This window comes from Phragmites australis, chromosome 15, assembly GCF_958298935.1.
Source record: "Phragmites australis chromosome 15, lpPhrAust1.1, whole genome shotgun sequence".
In the NCBI taxonomy this organism is placed as follows: domain Eukaryota; kingdom Viridiplantae; phylum Streptophyta; class Magnoliopsida; order Poales; family Poaceae; genus Phragmites; species Phragmites australis.
Window position 1 is genome coordinate 560418 of NC_084935.1, and position 21451 is coordinate 581868.

The 21451-nt window shown below is 43.2% G+C and overlaps 2 protein-coding genes and 1 non-coding gene across 9 annotated transcripts; 1 reads left to right on the forward strand and 2 right to left on the reverse strand.

The window, feature by feature from the left end:
* Window positions 1–8: 8 nt before the first annotated feature.
* TRNAA-CGC (transfer RNA alanine (anticodon CGC)) lies at window positions 9–81 on the reverse strand. The gene has a single exon. It is a non-coding gene; the product is annotated as a tRNA-Ala (tRNA).
* Window positions 82–1557: 1476 nt separating this feature from the next.
* Window positions 1558–6531, forward strand: LOC133891964 (transcription factor TGA2.1). 7 transcript variants are annotated; one of them, XM_062332690.1, is made up of 10 exons: window positions 1558–1911; window positions 3069–3125; window positions 3214–3402; window positions 4091–4174; window positions 4263–4322; window positions 5027–5104; window positions 5199–5250; window positions 5374–5645; window positions 5742–5987; window positions 6121–6531. In XM_062332690.1, exons 3-10 carry the CDS (start codon window positions 3337–3339, stop codon window positions 6265–6267), a joined length of 1005 nt encoding a protein of 334 aa, XP_062188674.1. In that variant the 5' UTR covers window positions 1558–1911; window positions 3069–3125; window positions 3214–3336; the 3' UTR covers window positions 6268–6531. The 7 variants fall into 7 exon arrangements, with proteins under 7 accessions (XP_062188674.1, XP_062188677.1, XP_062188673.1 ...); XM_062332693.1 differs by having other exon boundaries at window positions 3241–3402; XM_062332691.1 differs by lacking the exon at window positions 1558–1911 and adding an exon at window positions 1960–2660.
* A 1415-nt stretch (window positions 6532–7946) lies between these two features.
* Window positions 7947–12185, reverse strand: LOC133893326 (pentatricopeptide repeat-containing protein At1g13040, mitochondrial). Its single transcript, XM_062334324.1, has 3 exons — window positions 9565–12185; window positions 9330–9423; window positions 7947–8762 (listed from the first exon to the last, which is right to left on the reverse strand). Exon 1 carries the CDS (start codon window positions 11773–11775, stop codon window positions 9784–9786), a length of 1992 nt encoding a protein of 663 aa, XP_062190308.1. The 5' UTR covers window positions 11776–12185; the 3' UTR covers window positions 7947–8762; window positions 9330–9423; window positions 9565–9783.
* Window positions 12186–21451: the final 9266 nt, after the last annotated feature.

Genomic DNA, 21451 nt, shown 5'->3' on the forward strand with positions numbered 1-21451 from the left:
AAAGATATTGGAGGTGCGGGGAATCGAACCCCGTGCCTCTCGCATGCGAAGCGAGCGCTCTACCATATGAGCTACACCCCCGTTTTTGTGTTAACCTCCACTAATCTCACACATCTACAGACAGCTCAGGTATGCACGAGCCCATTCTAACCCGGTTTTTATATTTTTATACTAAATGTTATGAAATTTATTGACGTTCAAAGTTTCAAAATTTGATAGGATGTTAGTCCAAGCCACAAATATTTAGGATCGGAGGAAGTATTATTCAAGAGTGACAACTGAAAGTGTTTTTAGAGAATTTCATCCAACCTTGCCCATGGCAGGGTGGCGTTGGTGAAGAGTGCGAAGGTAGAGGCGTTGCCGGCCGGCCGGTAGGAGCCCCTACTAATCCCCATCACGTCATGCCAACCAACCAACCAGAATTTAATTTATTGACGGTAACCGATTGAAATTCACGGTTACCGAGTTTACTGCTCCGGTCTGGTTTTAAAAACCGAATAGTAATTGAATTTGAATTAAAAAATAAAAAATAAAAAAATCCTAAAAAAATAGAGACAGTTCTAAAATCTTCTATGAAATTTTTTTCAAAACTAATGTCGTTTACATCATATTCTATAGGGAGGAAGTTTAAAAAAAAAGTTGAAGCTTGCGGCTCAGTTATTAACTCATGTTAAGAAAAATCTTAATATGCAAACACATATTTTTCTTGTGTAGGACGTATCTTAAGAGAATCTTTAAAATTGATTTCACTTTATTTATAGTTTTATTAATTTTTCCATAATTTTTACAAAATTCACAAGCATAAAATGAATATGTTAAGAAACAACACTGTAATTAATATTTTCATATCTACCATTATTTTTTCTACATAAAGCATAGTATAAATAAACTAATAAAAGTGGTTTCACTAAATTTGGAGGTGTGATGGATTAGTGGTGAATTAATCTAGTCACAACACATTTACACAATCATGTATGTCACAATAACTAATTCATGAGTTTATGTATTTTTAAAAGACATAGGATCATATAAAAAGACTAACAAAATTAGTTTCATAATTTTTGGATTAGCAAAGAGTAAACTATGCATTTAACTTAGTTTAAAAAATACATTTTCTCACAAAAAAAAATTCAATTTTTTTATGAGTATAAATATTTTTATCATGTATATCATGTTATAAGGAAACTAAAAAAATTGTTTCACTTGATTTGATTTGAAGCTCAGATGAATTAGTTATTGATTTTATAAGATTAAGCTAATTTTTGAGTTTTTTTTTAATTTCACTGAAAATCGAGAAAATCGAGCGGTTACCAACAATACGAAAAATTTGAGAAAACACTCTATAAATCGAGAAAATCGCTCGATAACCGGTCCAATTCAACCGGTTACTGAACGGAGAATCTAATATTTTTTATCCAAATTTCAAATTTTAACAAATAAATTTTATACGAATTTCAACTGAATTTCAAACCGTTATCGCAATAACCACATATTTTCAATTACCGTTGAACCGGTTACCGTTTCCCAACAGTAACTAAAACTTACAACCAACCAACCCCATCCTCCGTCCGGCCCCACATGCCACTCGCGCCACCACCACTGTGCGCCTTCCCCTCCACCATCCCGAGAAGACCTGCTTCTGGAAGCTTCCCCCTACGCAAATCGCCTCGCCACGCCACGGCTCCTCCTCCCCGCTGCCCCGAATCCATCCTAGAACACACGCCGGCACCGCCAGCTTCGAGAAGCTGTCTGCCGCGCCCTCGGTACCGTCACCGATTCATTCGTTGCTGGTTTTTGTTTTCCCCCAAGCCCCGGCCGTTTCTCCGGCGGTACAGCCAAAGGCTGCTCATGGTCGTGGCCCTCCGGCGGCATGCCAAGACTTGCTCCGACCGCCACCGCCTATCACACAAGGTATGATCTTGCTTTCAACTCGCTTCCACTCGCTGAGTTTTTTTTATTTACAATTGCTAGCGATGCTTACCTAATCGAGAGGATTTGAGCTGTGAGCCTGTGACTGCACGAGTGGGTGTTCTCGTCTTCAGCACATCAAACTGCTCCATTTTGATGATCCCCTAAAAATGCGTAGGTTTTTTTTTTGTTCGAAAAACTGCTGCGAAATTACTCATGCTTGCGCAAATGATTCATGAGGTTGAAGAAGGAAAAAAAGATTTTTTTTTCCTGATTCATGCGTAGATTTCTGCACAAATGGTCGCCATGGCCAAGAGATGGTGCAGAGAATAAAAAAAGGACAGGGAACAGATGGTGAAGAAGAACAAAAGTCAGCGTAGGTGTGCTGTCTGATTTCTGGACGTTGGATGCGGCTTCAACGGTTAAGCTCTCCCGAGCCCTACAGGTGAAGCTGCACCCCATGCCCATGCCCAGTCCCGGTCCGCCGCTTCATTTCCATTCCTGCTTGACCCAATCCCTCTCCCGAGCTTGTCATTCGTCCCAAATTCTCCGCGCCGGCGCAAGCACGTCGCCGGCAACCTCCTCCAGGCTCACGGCTCCCGCCTGACCGCGCCGAAGAGCACACCTCCCATCCTCCTTCACCGTAGCACGTCGCTTCGAATTCTTCTCTCCCGTGGTCGCTCCCCTACTCCTCTCTATTGGTCCTGGAAGTGCAGATCCATCCGGACGTGGATTGGTTTCTTCGTTTGTCGGTAAGGAAGCCCTAACTTGCTTGGATGGATTGTCCTAGCAGTTAGTGTTGCCCTGGTCTGGACTTCCCTTTCTTTGCTGCGAGCAATTCTTTTCTTTCTCGGATGGATATTCGGTCCCAATGCGTCCAGTTTGTTATGATTCTTCTGCTGCGTGGTTGGTAGAGTAGTAACTCCGGTTTAGTTCCCACAAATATTTTTGGGGGTTCAACTGAATTCCCATAACCCAGTGCCCCACGTTGAGCCGTGCTGTGGCACAGAGGGCAGTAGCACTGTGCTAGTTGCTGTGGTCCGGCTGGGTGATTGACCAGCCTGTAGGGTTTCAGATCGACACAAGTACAGCAACGTGCGTGTTCTTTTGTTCCCATGTGTTTAGATTGTACTAATCTGGAAGGTGTCTTTTTCCTACAGGTCATATGATTGCAATGAATCCTGAGCAAGTACTGTCTTGTAAAGAAGTAACCCCAAGTGTGTACTGTGTATCATTAGTTTTATGAAAGCTCAGCTATAAGTTACTGATTTGACAAAATAATCTTTTTATTTCACTGAATGAAAGATTCCGACATCAATCGATCCTGTGAAGCATTAGGTTGCTCACTACCTTAGTACCTTGCAACTGGAAAGGAGAGAGCAAAGTGATTTGCTGTCTCCTGGTGATTGTTGTCCGTGACGCCTAGTGATGGCAGATGCTAGTTCGAGGACTGACACCTCAACTGTTCTAGACAACGACGACAAGAATCAGAGGGTAATCCTTGTTCATTAATTTTATGTGTTCACAGGTTTTTCTGCATAGATTTCAAGTTGAACTCAACCATTGGAGCATCATATCTATATCTGTTCCATATTATACTCATTTTTTACCATATATAAGCTAGAACTTCAACTCATTCACATTATGCCTGCCTACAAATTATATACCAGTTCTTGAATATTTGAGTTGATACTGGTCTGAAGTATCAATTTACTGAAGTAGAGGATAAGAGATTATGCATAACCAACAATCTGCTGAAGATATCATTATGATTTTTTAAAGCTACTTTAACTCAATCGTTAAACCTTATACATCTCAGCCTGTTTCACTCGCTCACTTTTTTTGCTTGGAAATCTAGCACGATAGCCACTAATTTCACTGAAAGTTCAGATAAAATTTATTTTGGTGGGCCGGTATTAGAGTCTAATAAGATTCAAATCCTTGGTCTAATGGGATGGGCCGGATGTTAGTCCAAAAGACGATGCATAATTATTCCCTGCCAGCACCATTTTATACTGGTGGATCGGAGTTCTCTCAATCACAGTGTGAAGCTGCGCTGTTGCGCACTGACATCTTTTAGATGCCGTGAATCCATCACCTGTACACATCTCTATAAGTTGATATTTTTCTGAGATTGGCATGCCTGGCTGATGCTATAAATATGCTTAACAAAAAATTGCAGTTGGAAAACGGACAAAGTGAAGCAATCATGCCATCTAATTCTTCGGATAGGTCCGACAGGTCCGACAAACCTTTGGACCAAAAGGTGATATTCTAGCTCCTTTTATCAAATTCTTATTTAACCTTGCATTTTTTTTCCTTATTAATTGCATGCTGTGATTTTCCTATAACAGACACTGCGACGGCTCGCCCAAAATCGTGAGGCAGCAAGAAAAAGTCGGCTGAGGAAAAAGGTATCATTAGACATTCATCCTTATTTTACAGTTGTAAATGTTCTTTTTTTATTCAAATCAAATATTATTTTGAAATGTGCATGATCAATTTTAGTAATATAACCTAAATTAAGTTGGTAGTCTAACTAAATCTGTTAAAGTTGTGTTGATATGCTGAACTGCACGCTATCTCACTATAGCTTATGTCGTTGTGAGTCCATTTTCTTATTTGTGATGCATATTGTGTAATAAAAGAGCACTTGGCGTTAAGGACACGTAACATTTCACAAACTCACAATGCAACATGCTAGAGACTGCTTCTTCTTATACTTCAAACTTTGATAATTTTTTAGTTGTACTTCAAACTTCCACGGATAGAAGCGTGTGGAAGTTAGCAATTCGCATGTCAGAACCATAACTTGTGCATCAGTCTCCTTGTACCATTATTACTTTTTTTTTTTACTATCACTAGTACTTTTATCATCATTATTGTTTTTTCATCATCTTTTTAGTTGGATCTTGTGGGCTTCATCTCCTGCCTACCCCAACTTGCTTAGGACAAAGTCTGTTGTTGTTGTTGTTGTACATGCATATGCAATTGAATCATTTTAATTGGTAGCATAATTTCTACCAGTTCTTCTGTTTCATTTGCCATGAATACTAAGTTATTCTTTTTTTTCTTGGACCACTGCAAATCGACATTGTTTCTTTTTATTTGGTTGAAGGCATATGTGCAACAGCTAGAGAGCAGCAAGCTGAAACTTGCACAATTAGAGCAGGAGCTCCAGAAAGCTCACCAGCAGGTAAATCTTTCATAGTTTCATGTTTGTTTACTGAGTGCTTTGAAAATAGTACTTTTGTGATGTTATTTAGACTCTCATTGAATATTACTTGCAGGGAATCTTCATTTCCAGCTCTGGAGACCAAACCCATGCCATGAGTGGAAACGGTAATGTTTCAATTTTTCATATCTGCGTGGCTCTAAATGTTTGTAGCTTTAATTAATCTATTTTGATTGTGTGTTGTCTGTCTCGTTAAAAGTGCATCTGAAACCATAAACTTGTCTTTGCAGGAGCATTGACTTTTGACATAGAATATGCTAGATGGCTAGAGGAGCAAAATAAGCAGATAAATGAGTTGAGGACTGCGGTGAATGCTCATGCAAGTGACAGTGATCTACGACTTATTGTAGATGGCATAATGGCCCATTATGATGAAATATTCAAGGTCAAAGGTGTTGCTGCGAAGGCTGATGTGTTTCACATACTTTCAGGCATGTGGAAGACACCTGCTGAAAGGTGCTTCCTGTGGCTTGGGGGTTTTCGTCCATCTGAGCTTTTAAAGGTGAGTGAAGATTTAGTTCTCAGGCTCTGTTATTTGTTTTATGCCCTCACTGTTTTTGTAAGATTACTAATTGCTCAATAAGATGCAAAATTTCAGCTCCTAGCGAATCACATCGAGCCCCTAACTGAGCAGCAGTTGTTGGGATTAACCAACCTCCAGCAATCTTCCCAGCAAGCAGAGGATGCATTGTCACAGGGGATGGAGGCATTGCAGCAATCTTTGGCAGAGACTCTGGCTGGATCTCTTGGTCCATCGGGTTCTTCAGGGAATGTGGCAAACTACATGGGTCAGATGGCCATGGCCATGGGCAAACTTGGAACACTTGAGAATTTTCTTCGCCAGGCAAGCATCTTCTCTACATCTTTGTAGGCAATATGTCAGCGTTTTACCAGCATGGATTTAGCCGATCACTCACGTAATGATTATTTGGTTTTGTTGCTTTGGTTTTGAAGAGTAATTTGTTTCATTTCTGCAGGCTGACAACCTGCGACAGCAGACATTGCATCAAATGCAACGAATTCTGACGATCCGGCAGGCTTCTCGCGCTCTTCTTGGTATACACGACTACTTTTCACGGTTGCGTGCTTTAAGTTCTCTGTGGCTTGCTAGGCCACGGGAATAACCAAGGATGATCACTGTGCTGAGTTTCCTGAGATCACTGTGCTAATACAATTATGTTTAGCTGTTGCTTGGTCCAAATTGTACGTAAGTGGTGTACAAGTAGGTTAATCCTGTAAGTTATGATGATTATATGGCTGTATTAGCAATAATAATTAGAGAAATCAGGATCAGTGCTATATGGTTTGTACTGGTCAAAATATGTAGTCCTAAATGCAACTCCTGTGACATTGGGGCGAAATGGGTAATAAGAATGTTCCATTGGTCATCTCTGTTTTTCACTTTGCAGTTAGCATAGTGATTTCATTTATGTACTTGAGTGTTGTTTTAAACCACAACAGGTTTATTAAGCACTATGTTGCAGTGTTAGATCCCTGGTGATGTCTGCTTGTTTCAGTTGTGGATTGTGAAAAATAATTTGGGAATTGTGAAAGCTTAATTGTACAATAACAAACCCGTAAATTCATACAACAGTAGTAGTGGAAGGCTTCCATGGGATGAGTAGTTGAGGTCGCTCATAAGCTTGTAAAACGGGATGAATGAACTGGCACGATTTCTTTCTCAAGTGCCGCGATTTTACACCCTCCAGTCCAACGGCGCCGTGCTGCTGCTCCTCCCTGACCACCACAGCCGACGACTTCATCGCCGTTGGACCCTATCCCGTCCACGGAGATAGAAAGATATCGCCCAGCCATTTGACCGATATGCAACTGCCATTGCCATAAGTACGTGATCCATTTGCCATCCGATGCGCGTAGGTAAGATCATCCGAAAGTATATAATCCCTTCACGAAGAGATGAGCCCAGGCCATCGATCTGTATACGCAAGGACAGGGAAGTCAGGACCGACCGGCTCGCTCGCTGTCAACACTCACTCCACAGGCAGATCGACAGACACCCAGCAAGGAGGCAGCAGCGTCTGAGGCGACCATTTCGATCGTGGAGAAAGAAACGAGCCAAAAAAAACACACGCAGAGAGAGAGAGAGAGAGAGAGAGAGAGAGAGAGAGAGAGACAGAGAGAGCGCTTGCTTGCTTCCCCATAGGAGTTACGACTAGTAGCAAGTGCTGAAACATCCCTTGCCATCGGAGACATGAAGACTACCACGTTGTCATGATACATAGAAATACGTAGTTCTGAGCGTTGGTCACTCAACGGTGCAATGTTGCCACTTTCAGCAGCCTGTGATAGGATATGTTGCAGCAGGTGAGTGGATAAGACGTAAACAACAGCGGCGATAATGGGTCATCCTGCCAAAAACCCTCGCCCGTGCTTGATCAGTCGGTTAGGCATACCGTTAAGGAAGACTCTGGAGAATGAAGTGGCGAGGAGCATGGAAAATCCAAGCATACTATTGCCGTGGAAAGCCCATGTGCAATAAGAGTGTCAGGAGGTATTCCAATAAATAGAGTCGAAAACCTTTGCAATGTTAAGTTTGAAGAGAAGGCCGGTGTGCTTGAACTATGGAGCTGTTTTGCCGTGTTCCTGTCTAAATCATACCAACTAGTACTTTTGAACTCATCGTCAGGGGAAATGTTTTCTGATGAGTCACGGCCAAAAGGCATGTCTCCTCGGAGACCTGCACTCCGATGTATCTGAAACCAGCAGAGGATGCGATCAAACGGAACAAAGGAGAGGAGCATTGTATAGCTCTGCGGATGAGGGATAGTTGCAGAAGCCTCCATTCGAGTTGAATGCCGAATAATATATTGGTACTTTGTTGCACATATACAAGTATATATCCTATTCCTAAGTCACCGGAATTGAATATCCAGGGGTGGGTAAACGCTAAACACAAACGTAGTCCAAGCTAGAGAAGAAACAAGCCACATAGGTACGTGGAACATCTGGACACCGACGTGCATCTCAACAACTACGACACATGCAGTGACGTTTGTTCTGATCCCGGTGCAGCAGTTGGTGGCCGCGTCGATCTGGTGACGCGGCGTACTAGCCACGTGCCGCGCCCACAGCCTGGTGATTTGGACGGTGGTCGCTCGGCGTCCGGGATTTTTGGCTCGCGCGACAAGGCGGCGAGTGTCGTCCTCCTCCCAGTCTCACAGGTGGACGCGGCAGCTTCTTCGGCAGGCATGGGCTCATGCCATGCGTGTCGTCTCTTCTATGGGTGCGTGTCGTCTCGAAGAAAATTTCCGTTTGGAACGGATAGAGATCATTGGACCAGGGTTGTTTCATGGTAGCCTCTCTTCAGAATACGGGGCCCTCACTTCCGTAACTTGTACACACAACAGAGAGAGAAAGAGAGAGAGAGTGAGAGAGTAGACATTACAGAATATCACGTTGTGCAGCGCCACGTTGCTCGCACTGAAGCAATTTCCCGCTCAATAGTCCGGTGCTCCGGACCGTTCATTGGAGGGTATCATCAAACTCGGTTGTTGAAACCCTTCATCTTCAACTCAGTTGTCAAAACCATTCATCTTCATGGTACAGGGCTCCTAGTGATATCGATAAAGCGAATCACAGTTGTCCACCCAATACAAGCCTGGCCATGCGCAGAAAAATTCATATTAAGGAAACCAGCCATTACTTCCCCTCCTGTAGTCATACTATTACGCAACACAAAAAGGAGGACGGAAGACAGCAAAGCAACCATAGCAGGAACATGAAAAATGAAAGAGCATGTTGACAAGTTGACAAGTGCAGTAACACTATCCACGCAGTTGGAGTCATGATATGTCAAGCTTCAGCATTTGAGTACCTAAACTATGATAGTCATCAGCATTTGAGTACCTAAACTATGATAGTCATCAAACACTTGAGTGTATTTGAATTATACATCAGAGGTTGCCCTTGCATATAGCACATCTGTAAATCTGTGATGAACCTTATCCAAGATTGACATTTCTAAAAGTCAATTTCATAACAGTGTATCTAGATACTAACATTATTTCTTTTGGCATAAAGTATAGTTATGAGTCATTGAGAACGAACTTACAATTTCATGGTACTATGCAAGAAAGGATGTATGATGCAACCATATTTGACTATAGAGTGCAGTTGCATTCGAGGAAAAAAATGATGAAACTTATCACTGGAAGTGAAAATGTACCTCAATACTCTGAGAAAGCCACAAACTTTCTCATGAAACAATTGAGAACTTGATAACAAGATTGCACTTGCTGTAGAAGTACTGAAGACCACACCTGGAATTTTCAGATAACTGTTACAGCATATTGGATAATTATGCATGTGTAAGAAAAACATTTCAAAAACTAAAAGATTAAGGACAAAACAACTGAAATCGAATAAGCTGCTGTGAACCAGGTCGTCAGAAGGAGAAGTACCTTGCCCGTTGCTTCTCTGGTGTGGCTGCCTTGGGTATGGTCCAGCTATAATGCATGCATCAAAGCGAATTGCACAGCAAAGCTGTGCCCAACAGCACAAAATGAGCTAAGAACCAACTAATGAAGCCCAGACCTTTAAGCTCTGATATAGGTAGGTCCATGGTGCCCGCATCAGGCTGAAAAGCTCACAGCGACTGAAGTTCTCCAGAAACTTAGCTGTTACTTGTTCTTCGATTTAAGCACACTTATCAGCCTGTCAGAAACATCCCTGTCGAGAATGATGCCATTCTCCATCATATATTCCCATACCTCATAAGCCAGCGTAGCTTTTCCCTCCTCCAGAAGACCACTGATCAAATACCTAAATGTCAAGCTGTCAGGTTCTACTCCTCTAGCCCTCATATCCTTGAATAGATCGAGGGCTTCAATTGCCCTTGAGCTTTTCCCGAGCCAATATATGAGTGTGTTAAAAGTAATAATATCCGGCGACACTTCCTTCTGAATCATCTGCAAGAAAATTTTCTGAGCTTGTTTGAAATGACCAGCCTTACACAGGTTATGGAGCATAATATTGTACAGATTAACATTAGGAACAATCTGAGCCTTCATCATCTGCTCAAAAACTTCTTCAGCTAGATTGTAGTATCCTACACCATAGAGACCATTAATCAGAGTTCCGTATGTCACAGCATCTGCCTGTATTCCCTTATAACCCATTTCTTTGAATAGCTTCAATGCAGAATTTACCTTTTTTGCCTTGCAAAATGCATCAATCAGTATGTTACAGGATACAATATCACAGAACCCACCAACTTCCATATGATCAGAAACGAAGGCAGATGCCTTGTCCAGTTGATGAGCTTTGCATAATCCTTTTAATAACTGATTATAGCTGTACCGGTCAGGATTTACCCCACTCATTTCCATCTTTCTTATCAAATTTTCAGCTTTCTCCACCATACCTGTGTCGCAGTAATGGTTTAAAAGGATATTATATGTGACAACATCTGGCTCACATCCGTTTGCTCGCATGAAGGATACAATTTTGAAGGCTTTATCAATGCTTCCGGCTCTCCAGAAGCCACTTATTAGAGCATTGTAAATACAAACATTCAGTTCTAAATTCAGAGTTAACATCCTCGATGCTAATTCAAAAGCCTTGCCAACCTTGCCATTCTTGCAGAACCCAAAGATTAATGTACCACAAGCAACACTATCAGGTTTAAGGCCCCTCCTCACCATTTCTTCCCAAAGCTCGACTGCTTCTGCGAACCGCTTATTATGACATAAACAACCAACAACCGTTGTGTAAGTGACAATATCAGGACCTGTTCTGTTTATCCCCATCTTCTCCAGCATCTGCAAGGCATCATGCAACCTATTTTGTCTACACAAATAGTCAACATATATGTTACATGCCCAAATATCTGGAAAACACCTAAATTTATCCATATCAGCCAGAAGCTCCTCTACAAGCTCAATCCTGTCTGATTGGCACAATGCAGATATCCACCTTGAATAAGTGAATGGAGTCAAGCAAAAACCTTTCTCAAGTGCCATGCCATAATACCTCTCCACCAAATCAAAGCAACAATTCTTAACTAGAACTCCTATGAACCTATTGTAATCCACACCAAACTCACGGCAACCTGACATAACCATCTCATCAAATGTCTGAATGACTGAATCAAATTGCCCTGCCCGGACATAGCCGGACAAAAGGATCCGGTAGAGGGAGCGATGCAATGCCACCCCCTGGCTCCTCACTCTATCGAGGAACTCTGACAACAGAGCAAAGTTGCCATCTAAAAACAGCAAGCTCACAATGTACGCTATCGCAAACTGCGTGTGATCAAATCCGGGCCGCGACTCTGCCCACCAGTAAAACCGCACTGTGGTCTCCGAGTCCGACAAGCCCCGGAGCACCCGATTGACAACAAAGGGATCCAGGTCGACATGAAGCCTCTCGAGCTCCAGCTCCACTGACTCTGACCATCTCCCCGATTCCAGTGCTCTTCCAATAACGGCGCTGACTTCAACCCGCGGCGATCGGAAAAGCTCTGGCAGCCGCCCGAGATCCCCTGGAGTGGCATTGCTGCAGCCACCGCCACTGTAGGGAGCCTGCCTCCACGAAACTATCCAAGAAACAGTGTGGAGGACGCACAGCCTGCTAATCTGAGACGACCAATGTGGTCGTTTGGCCAAGAACATAACAGATCCCTCTGAGGGGAGTTTCTTCGAACACCTGGCCGGCAGGGGAATACTTAGCGTGGGGCATGGGGGGCTTACTTGAACCCCGGATCTTTTCGGAAAGAGAAGTGCACCGGAGGCTTGGGTCCGAAGTCCGGCAGCGTCATCCGAGATCTATCCTGTTCGCGCTGAAGCAGAATAAGAGGCCAGTCGAAATGGAGAAGCAGCAGGATGGATGGATGGATTAGATCAGTACTCAACTATGCAGCAAATAAATCCGACACTAACTGATGGGGAAAAGGAGAAGGAGGAGTGAGAGACTGAGAGTGGGAGGACGAAGACGACGGCCACGAGCGAGGAGTTTGCTTGGAGGTAGCCGGCGGGCGTGCTTGGGTGGGTGGAGGCCAGGCCGGTTAGACGGCGCGGGAGGGGGTGCTGGTGATTCCTGGCGAAGAGAAGGGGGTTTAGTATTTAGTGCTGCTGGGCTTGCTCGCTCGGCCCAATAGGTCTTGATTTTCTCGTCTCGATCTTCTGCTGCTTAGGCCCAACCCAAAATAGCGATCAGGCCTGTAGGATGGGCTGAGATCAATCCACACAGGTTAGGGTTCGGTGATTGGGTGGCTGATGGGTTCAAAGGGAGGCCCGTCGGAGGTTGGGTGCTCCGACTGTGGACAGGACGGTAGGGCGCTACCAGCTGCTGCGGAGGGATGGCAAAGGTCACGGAGGGACATCAAATCAACATCCTGATAACACTGGGTAAGCGTGTCGGCGAGACGAAGAAGGAGGTAGGGGAGGGGATGAGCACGACAAGAAAGATCACTGGAGGTGAGAAGGAGGGTGAGGGACGGGAGCTCGTTGTTGTCAGAGACAAGCAGCAGGGAGGCGGCAACGATGGCTTCAGGGGGTGGGAGAACGGAGGCTAATGGACCCCTAAGAGTAGGCATGTTGGTACACGTCATTCGTCTTATAGGTCGTCTCATGCAACACCATGTGAGATTTTAGATGATGAGGAGGAGACAGAGGGGGTGAGAGAAAGAGGTGGCGGTTGTTTTCCGAAGCAGTGGTCTCGTAAGTTAAAATATAGGACTATGAGATATTGTATGAGTTGTCATTGTCATGTAAGTTACAATATTCATTTATTTCATACACAAATTAAGGAGTTATGAAATTAGTATGAAACAATTACAAAGACAACTTATTTTAGAGATGTCTGTTAAATTGTTTCAAGATTACGTAGGAATACACAAGACAATCTATAAGATGGCACCATTGTACTCATCCTAAGCAACGAATAACAGCCCCTCCAGCCCAGCCCTTCAGCACGGTGTGTCCCCTTGTCCCCTGAATTCAAACGTGTCAGGATCAAGCTATAGGCTAACCAGCCGAACCATATATGCTTGCTAGTCCAGGCTTGCACAAAAGGTACACTTTGAAAGCGCAATCCACTCCTGCTCTGGCTGATGCCCGGCTACCGAACAATAGCCATGCCTTACCTAGCTAACGATCGATGGACCTTCATGCATGACTCTACATGAAATCTAAGCTAAACTGATCTCTACTTCTCTTGGTCAACTGGTGATAGTCCCTTTCCAACATCTTTTTTTTTCTCTCTCTATGAAACCTTAATTGTACCTACCGTCTGTGATCCGTATCCGGCATGTTTCTCACTGCCAGTTGAATCAGATAGGCGTAGCTTCTCTCTCTCTCTCTCTCTCTCTCTCTCTCTCTCTCTCTCTCTCTCTCTCTCTCTCTCTCTCTCTCTCTCTCTCTCTCTCTCTCTCTCTCTCTCTCTCTCTCTCTCTCTCTCTCTCTCTCTCTCTCGCGTCAGGTGTCGTCGAGTCCTGCGTGTGCATGCATGCATGTTGGATCGATCGATTGGTAATGCGCATTGCACCACCAGTCAGCTGGCGGCGTCAACCCCTGATTGTTCTACTTGTTGAGTCGATCGAGTAGAAGAAGTGTAGGAGAATATATTGCAAGGGTACGGTAGCGCGACTTCTAGCTTGTTTCACACCACCTTTATTTGGCATTCGATCGATCTCATGGTGAAGTCTGCAGTTTGAATTGCGACGACAAATTAACGAGCAAGCACTGCACTGCATTAGTAAATGGAGCAGCAGTGTCACGTAGCTATCCGTAATTGACACAAGGGGTAATGGATCCATCAGCTGCATGTTAGCTACAGGTACCTTGCATTGACCAACAACATATATTGAGCACAGATAAGGATTAACTGGCAGGATTAATTCGAGTGTGACAACACACACACACCAGTGATACGTACATACCTCATATATAGTCACGTGCACGTACAATCTAGTGAATCATTTGCCCTCTGCAAACAGGACATATATATTGTGCACTATATATGTCTTTGTTCAGACGTACGTTGTGAGATCGAGATCGAGATCGAGTAAAGCGCCTAGTTTAGCCTAGCTAATACTCCAGCAAATAGCTAGCCTGTTTGCGAGTACAACAGCGACAGATCGCTCGATATATACAGATACACCGGGCGGTCCGACATTGCACCTGGACATCTATTCCAACTGAACTCATGGAGTCATGGACGCCATCCAAGGCTTCTTGCCTCAGCTAACTATACGCCATTGCACCAAACTCAACAAGCTCCAAACCAAACCATGCACCAGCGTTATATTTCCACGCATGCATGGATGCCTGCTGAAACTGACTTCGTCGTGCTGCGTGCCGGTGCCGGCGTGGCGCATGGCGGCGGCGGCGGCGGCTGTGCGATGCAATGACGCGTGTACACAAACTTAACTTTCGAAGGCTAGGCTAGGCTGGCCACGAGAGACGACGTTTACTGTACACATTCTGAAAAAGAAGTGACTTTATACTGTAGAGACTTGGAGAGATTTGCCATGCGCGCGCATCCTCCGTATCTAACTCTTCTTACTCTCAGGTACGTTACGCCGCCACTCGCCGGAGAGGCCTGGACAATACAGCGGAGGCTTCTGTGGGTCTTTGGGCCGACATGGGCCTCCCACTAGGTATTTGGGCCTGCATTATCCGGGAAGTTCAGACACAAACGCTCACTCGAATACTACTTGATTCGGAAAGTTCCTGTCTGAGAAAAGGAAATTTTTATTTTTATTTTTCAAAATTTACAAAAATGCATGGCCATTTAAAAAATATTGCATATCTAACTACCTCGCTCGTTGGAAGGGCGATGGGAAGATGTCACCCATCCAATAGGTGATGCTATATGGGGTCCGCGATACAACGATCAGAAATTAAATACCCTGATCGACGTAGTGTACATGTTAACATATCGCCTACACAATAGATGACACCTTTACTATCGACCGTTGAAAAGGTGGTAGGGCTCTGGTGGACCTATTAGAAAAAATGTCGTCCATCCAATGGACGACATCTTTTCACATACACAGTGCTAGCTAGCTTTTTCACTCTAAAAACATGCATGCAATAGCAAAAGTCTAAAAGCATGTATATGTATTTAAAAAGGTATCACCCGTTCCAGTAGAATCATGTTGCCCTTACAATAGACGATAATTTTTACTATCGGCGGTTGGTTGAGCGACACATTGATATGCATGTCATGTCAGTCAAGATATTTAATTTCTAACATGTTATGTTGTGAGACACATAAGGTGTTGTCCATCAACTACCGTACTTTCAATTGACAATTATAGTCTAAACAATATTTTAAAATTATCGTAAATTTTTATAAATATTGAGAAATATAAATATATAAAAAAGCTTGGAAAAAAAGAGAGGAGAGACTTGATTTGGTTAGCACGACAGTATCACTGTCGGGATAGACATGTTGCTGGAAGCAGAGACAGCAGCAGCAAGCACAAGGAGGCCACATGCTTGTCCAATCCTGTTCCTGTTCCATTGCTGATGCTACTATATCTATATAGCCTGTTTCGGCCATTGCAGTAGGTAGGAGTATGCTCCTTTCCAAGGCAGGCAGGCAGGTGTCTCCATGCTGCCTTTTGTCTTTGTCGGGATTAATAAGCGATGTTAAGCAAACATGCACAATTGTTGATTACTCCTACAGAACATATGATTATACGGGACTGAATTTGACCCGTGCAATTACAGGCAAACTTTGCGGCAGCTTCTAGACGCTCGTCACAACGCATGCATGAGTCACATGGTCATGGGTCGGTCAGAGAAGAAGTCTGTTTACTCCTCCTCAAAAGTTCTTGTAGTGATCACAACTGTAGAATATGCATCGAGCAGGATGTGATGTGACCCTTTGGTCAGAGCCTCTCTCGCTCCCCGATCGATGTATTCTTCTTCTTCTTTCGTTTCCGAGTCTTTCTACCCTTCCTCCCCACTAATAAAACTAGGACTAAATTCGTCCAGTGTTTTACTGGTCTTGCAGCAAGAGGCCGGAGTTGGTTTATCGTTGTGGTGTCGTCAAACTGATCCATCACCCAAAGATTTTTGTCTCCGGGTCAGATCAATTCAACTCTAGTTTCCATTGTCAAACTGACCCATCAGCACAAATCTGTCTCCAATCGAGTGAGATTAATTATTTCTTCTCTGAGATCTGTTCAAAGTAAGTCTCATGAATTGTTTCATCACATGGTCTTGACACTATGTTTATGCCGTTCAACTTGCCTATGTTGGTTGTCCTTTTACAGCCCTGTAATTGCTGTCAGCTTGATGGCAAAGACCACTCAGTGCTCATTAACCTGGCTGCTGTTGCTAGCTTACTACTGCCACCATTGATTATGCTGCTAAATTCCATCTAGCCCTTCTGGAAGATGATGCATGCTAATCACAAACCTACACGTCGTTTTCTACATGGACCTGGCATTGAGACTTGCACCCATTGCAACAACTCATTTTCTGCTCATAAACAAACACATCCTGAAACGAACTCGACCTCCCTCAGTGTCATTTTTATATCGTCGCTCACCTAACTCGCACATCACTACATCACTAGTCAAGACGTTGTCCTGGATGGCTGTACTGATATTGAAAAAACCTGACAAAGCAGAGGCCTTTGTGCAACCACTGGTCAATTAAAAAGAAATCCTTTTCAGACCAAAGAAAACACATTGATCACTGATGAAGTCTCACACCATGCAACCGTAGCATTTCTCTCCCTCCCTCCCTCTCTCTCCATGAACAAACTAATGCTGTCTCGCATCACTTAATTTTTGACTGGAGCATGTTTGAATAATTTTGCTCGCATTTGACTGCGCATTATCTGTGTCGTCGACTCGTCGTGTACCAGTTTTTTTCTGAACTTGTTGTCATCAGCCTAGCTAGCCATTAGTGCATGGCAACCAAAGGGTCTACTAAGCTGGGAGGCACACCAACTCGAGATCGAGCTGCGCCCATGGGCGGATCCACCGAGGGCTTGAGCCCCCTACCTCTGACACACGGAAGAAGAAAAGAGGAGGAGGATAAGAAGAAAAGGAAGAGAAAGAGAAAAAAAGATAGGGGAAGAAGAAAGAGGAGCAGGTTAAGTCTCTTTAAATTTTTACTTCGGATCCGCCACTGATTGCAAGATATGTTGGTGCTTGCTGCCGATGGACTAGTATTAAACTGTGCTGGACATGACCCTTATCTACGCCGCATTTGAACACGAAATGGAAGGGTCTAAAGATTTGAAAGCAGTTCGGGTCAAAGACGCTTCAACTTGGAAGCAGACCATCGATGGGCCATCGTTTTCATGCCGCGGTATTGGTGCTTAATTTGGATCAGTAGATACTTCAGTGCCACTAATTGCAATTTTATTTCTTACCAGTTAGACTATAAATGACCTGAAAAATATGAACTTCCAACTTGCGATGTTTTATCATTCGAACTACGTACAGTCAATAGCAACGTGTGCGCAGACATGCGTGCAGCCTGTCTAATTCAGAGAAACAGAAGTAGTCAACATCGAGCATGCATTGGCATTTCTTTTTCATGAATAAATAGAATTGGAACCCTGATGACCAAGAGAAATTTAGGTTTATATCATCTGTTAATTACAGTTTTGTCTTTTGCTATTGATTTTGTAATTATTCGATTCACATCACTGGATTCAAAACTGATTAGGCTCATGATACTAGTTGAACCCAACCAGTGGTATAAACTGAACAAGTTTTTCGGTCCAAATATACCAATTAGTGGTATAATCTCAAGATTTTTTATGAACCAGTGACATGAAACTAAAAATTCAGAAAGTAATAACAAAAACAAAAACAAAAACGATAATTGAACCAGTGGCATAAACCTAAATTTTCCGATGACTAACGAGACCGGTCTACCTCATTTCTCTGAAAGACTGCACGATTGTGCCACTTGTTCAGAAGATGAGAGCGCCGTCGTACGTAGTGATTAAGGATAGCGTGGCATCCACTGATATCTGAAGGGAAAGTAAGGGGCTAATGATGGTCAGGGAGTAGAGTAGAACGCTAAACTGCTACTACGTCGTAGTTAGTTGCTGGTGCTATATCAACTTCACAACCATCATTGGTGGCCTCTTGTTTATCCCTTTGTAACTTTGGCCTGCTTTCTGCCTGTGGCAGTTGCCAATCGTGCAGACAGGGCGATGCTGAAATTCCACATGAAGATAAGTACTACCTTTCACTTCCATTATTTTTTTACACCATACATACTTTCACTCACCTATATATGCAACAGAAACAAGGGTACATATGTAAAACAGGGAAATAGATATGTATGTACTTGAGAGTACTTTTTACCTTGGTGAACTTAACAATCAACACATGGCTGTGTTTTATTTTTCTTTTTTTAGGAGAGGGCTTCATGATTGCTGTTTCCCGAGAATCCAGTATGATGGGAGAATAAAAAAATACAGGCAAGTATTTCGTTAAAAAAAAGCAAGGGTAAATTATATATTTATTTGGTGGCTAAGATTTCTTGGTGTGATTCACCACAAGTGCATGGAAAGATTGCCATCCCCGCAAATGCATCGGTTCTAAATTCCTTACTAAAAGTTCGATAGAGTAGTGAATATGAATTCACCGCCTGTTGTGCATGAGCAGCTTAATAAAATTCTAAATGCATTTTTTTCTTGACCATATGGAGGAGATGTTCATCGGGCTTTGATTTTTTAGATAGGGGTATTGAACCCTCGCTAGCCAGGATCACAATGAAACCAAATTTCTCAGCGAGGTACCCGTTACAAGCACCAAAGTTCGAGCCCGGGTGCGTGGCTTCCTCTACGGGAGACTCTACTGAGTTATCGCTCGGTTCTCTTAAAAATGCATCTTTGTTCCTGTTTGTTCTTGAATTGATGACAATGTAAACTACAGAGTTTGCCACCAAAATTAATAGTAGTATCTGCTACTACTTTTGTTACAGGATTTGCCATACTGATATTTGCTCTCAAGTTTTCGCTGAAAATATCATGCCTTTTCAGTCAGAGTAAGCACTAGAATAAGAATTAGCCCAAGTTGATGCTTGCTAAGTAGTGCTAAACTTTCTTACCCAAAGAGTTCCCATTGGATTTAATCGGAATATGGAATCCCAATCATGTAACCTTTGGTCCTCCATTTCTCACAGCAAGAGTCACTAAGATGCTTTGATCCAAAGTATAGATCGATATTCAGTCAGATGCCTCTAAACACTTGTTTATATAAATCTTATCCGTCATGCATAATCCTTACTTTGCTTAGGATGAGAACTTGAACACATGATGGTGAAAGGAGGAACATGAAGTTTCTTGCGATGGTAACTCCAGCTTCGTAAAGCTAGAAATAGCATGATGGCGACTAACTGGAAGATGAAAAGGTCGGGCACTAAATTCATATGCTGCAGCTCCAACCATGTTAGCTGAGTTATTATATCCTGAAGAATCTGGCGAACTGCACATTTATGCTCTTTGGAGAGACTAAAGCAAACTGAAATTCAGCATTGCATCCCTGAGAGAAGTAAAGATGGGAATATGTTCTGTGCTTCCGGGATGAAGCTACTAGCAGGTTTCGACAAAATAGGATGAACACATTGAGTCTCTGTCCTGTTTCCAACATGTGACATTTTTTAGTTGCGTTCACTTTGATATTTTGACGTAGTATAAACAAAACAAGATTAGTTAGGGGAAAGGTCTTCTTTACTTCCACTCAAATCCAAACAAAACAGAGAACTCCATAAGTAAGGAAAGGATAAACAAAAAGGGAAAGCAACTTTAATGTTTTTCTATATATACACTAGTATGATCAATGTAGGAACCACGTGACATCAAACATGTTGTTGCTGCTTTAAGGAACATGTTCTTGAGCCTGTCCTTAAACTCGGGACAAGTAGTTCTTTTCATCAATGTTTAAGTTTTTGTTAAGCCCCTCGTGTGCCAGATGTGTTAGCTTTTTCTGCCTCACAAAAAGGTTGAACTTAATAAGTATAATGCTTGAACAAATGGTGTCCATAAAAGAGCTTGGCTCAATAAGCTAAGTAGTATACTTGAATAATACTTATTTCTACTCCATTTCACTGATATTCACATACGAGACACGTCAACCAACTTACACTTTTGCAGAGGTGCGAAGGGCCAAATCGATCGAGCAACCGATATTTTCTAGCTTTAGACCATCAATAATCTATCTATCTAGCAGCCTCCAGATTTGGAACACGTAAAAGCGGCGCCGGAGTTCATCGGAGACAAGTTAGCTCGCATGAAGGGTGGCTTTTGCTTAACGTGAGCCCTTCGAAGCCTACAAACACTGACCCACATGCAGATGCTTCCACGATCAAACACTATAAAGCAGAAGGAAAGCGAATTAGGCCGTAGCTACCTTAAATTTTTATCCTTAAAAATATTATTATATTATCCTCTATCACTATTACAGCATCCTTTATTTTTTTTATATCCAGCAGCTACCTCATTTTCTATCTTCTGCTTCTCTTTTTCTCTCTCTGTGCCGTCTGTAAGCCTCTGTGAACAGTGTTGCTACAGTACTGCTACAGTACCCGGCGCGGTTTTCTGCAACCGGGCCCACTGTCAGTCCCTGCGAGCAGTGTTGCTACAGTACAGCTACAGCGATACACCTGCTACAGTAGTCCAAAAATGCAGGCTCCGCTCCCACTCCGCGACACTGTAGCACCACTGTTCGACACTGTAGCATTAGATGAGGTATCTGCTGGAGTGCAGTTTGTAGGGCTACAGTACTAGCACTGGATACTGACTTTGCTGGAGTTGGCCTTAGCACGAACAAACCCCCGGTTTCCCACTCGCTAATCCTATGATGTGTCCCCCACTAGTTCATCCATCAGCCTTATAGCAGTACAATGCAATGCATGCCTGAGCTGATCTATCGCAACGGAATCGCTGATCGATTAGTCGTCGGTTTACTTGCTCACCACCGACGTGATCGATCGATCCATCTTGTCTGGTCCTGGTTGCATGATATCTTTTTCTTAATTAGGAAGTTGGTAGGTGGATTTAGAACACACGTGCTGTAACGATCCTTAATTTTAGTGTTCAGTTCATCTGCTAGCGGCTGTCCTGCATAAAGAAGACACACAGCTAGCGTTCTGTAAAAAACATATCATACAGCAAGCTCGCCGGACCTGCCTGAAGCTGCGCCGTGCGACGCCGCCGTGTTTCGCGCGGACGTACTAGGCTTTAGGCTACTAGCTGCTGATATATGCTTGTGTTACATTGCATCACCGTACAGCATCCACCGTCGACACTGCAAGAACATGCATGACAAAGCAAGTGGCCATATCGTAGCACGCATACGGATAT

Coding starts and splice junctions, on each gene's coding strand:
- LOC133891964 (XM_062332688.1), top strand. CDS start 1,579: ATGCCACTCGCGCCACCACCACTGTGCGCCTTCCCCTCCACCATCCCG. Junction 5,105..5,198: donor TCCAGAAAGCTCACCAGCAG/GTAAATCTTTCA, acceptor TATTACTTGCAG/GGAATCTTCATTTCCAGCTC. Junction 5,646..5,741: donor GTCCATCTGAGCTTTTAAAG/GTGAGTGAAGAT, acceptor GCAAAATTTCAG/CTCCTAGCGAATCACATCGA.
- LOC133893326 (XM_062334324.1), bottom strand. CDS start 11,775: ATGTTCTTGGCCAAACGACCACATTGGTCGTCTCAGATTAGCAGGCTG.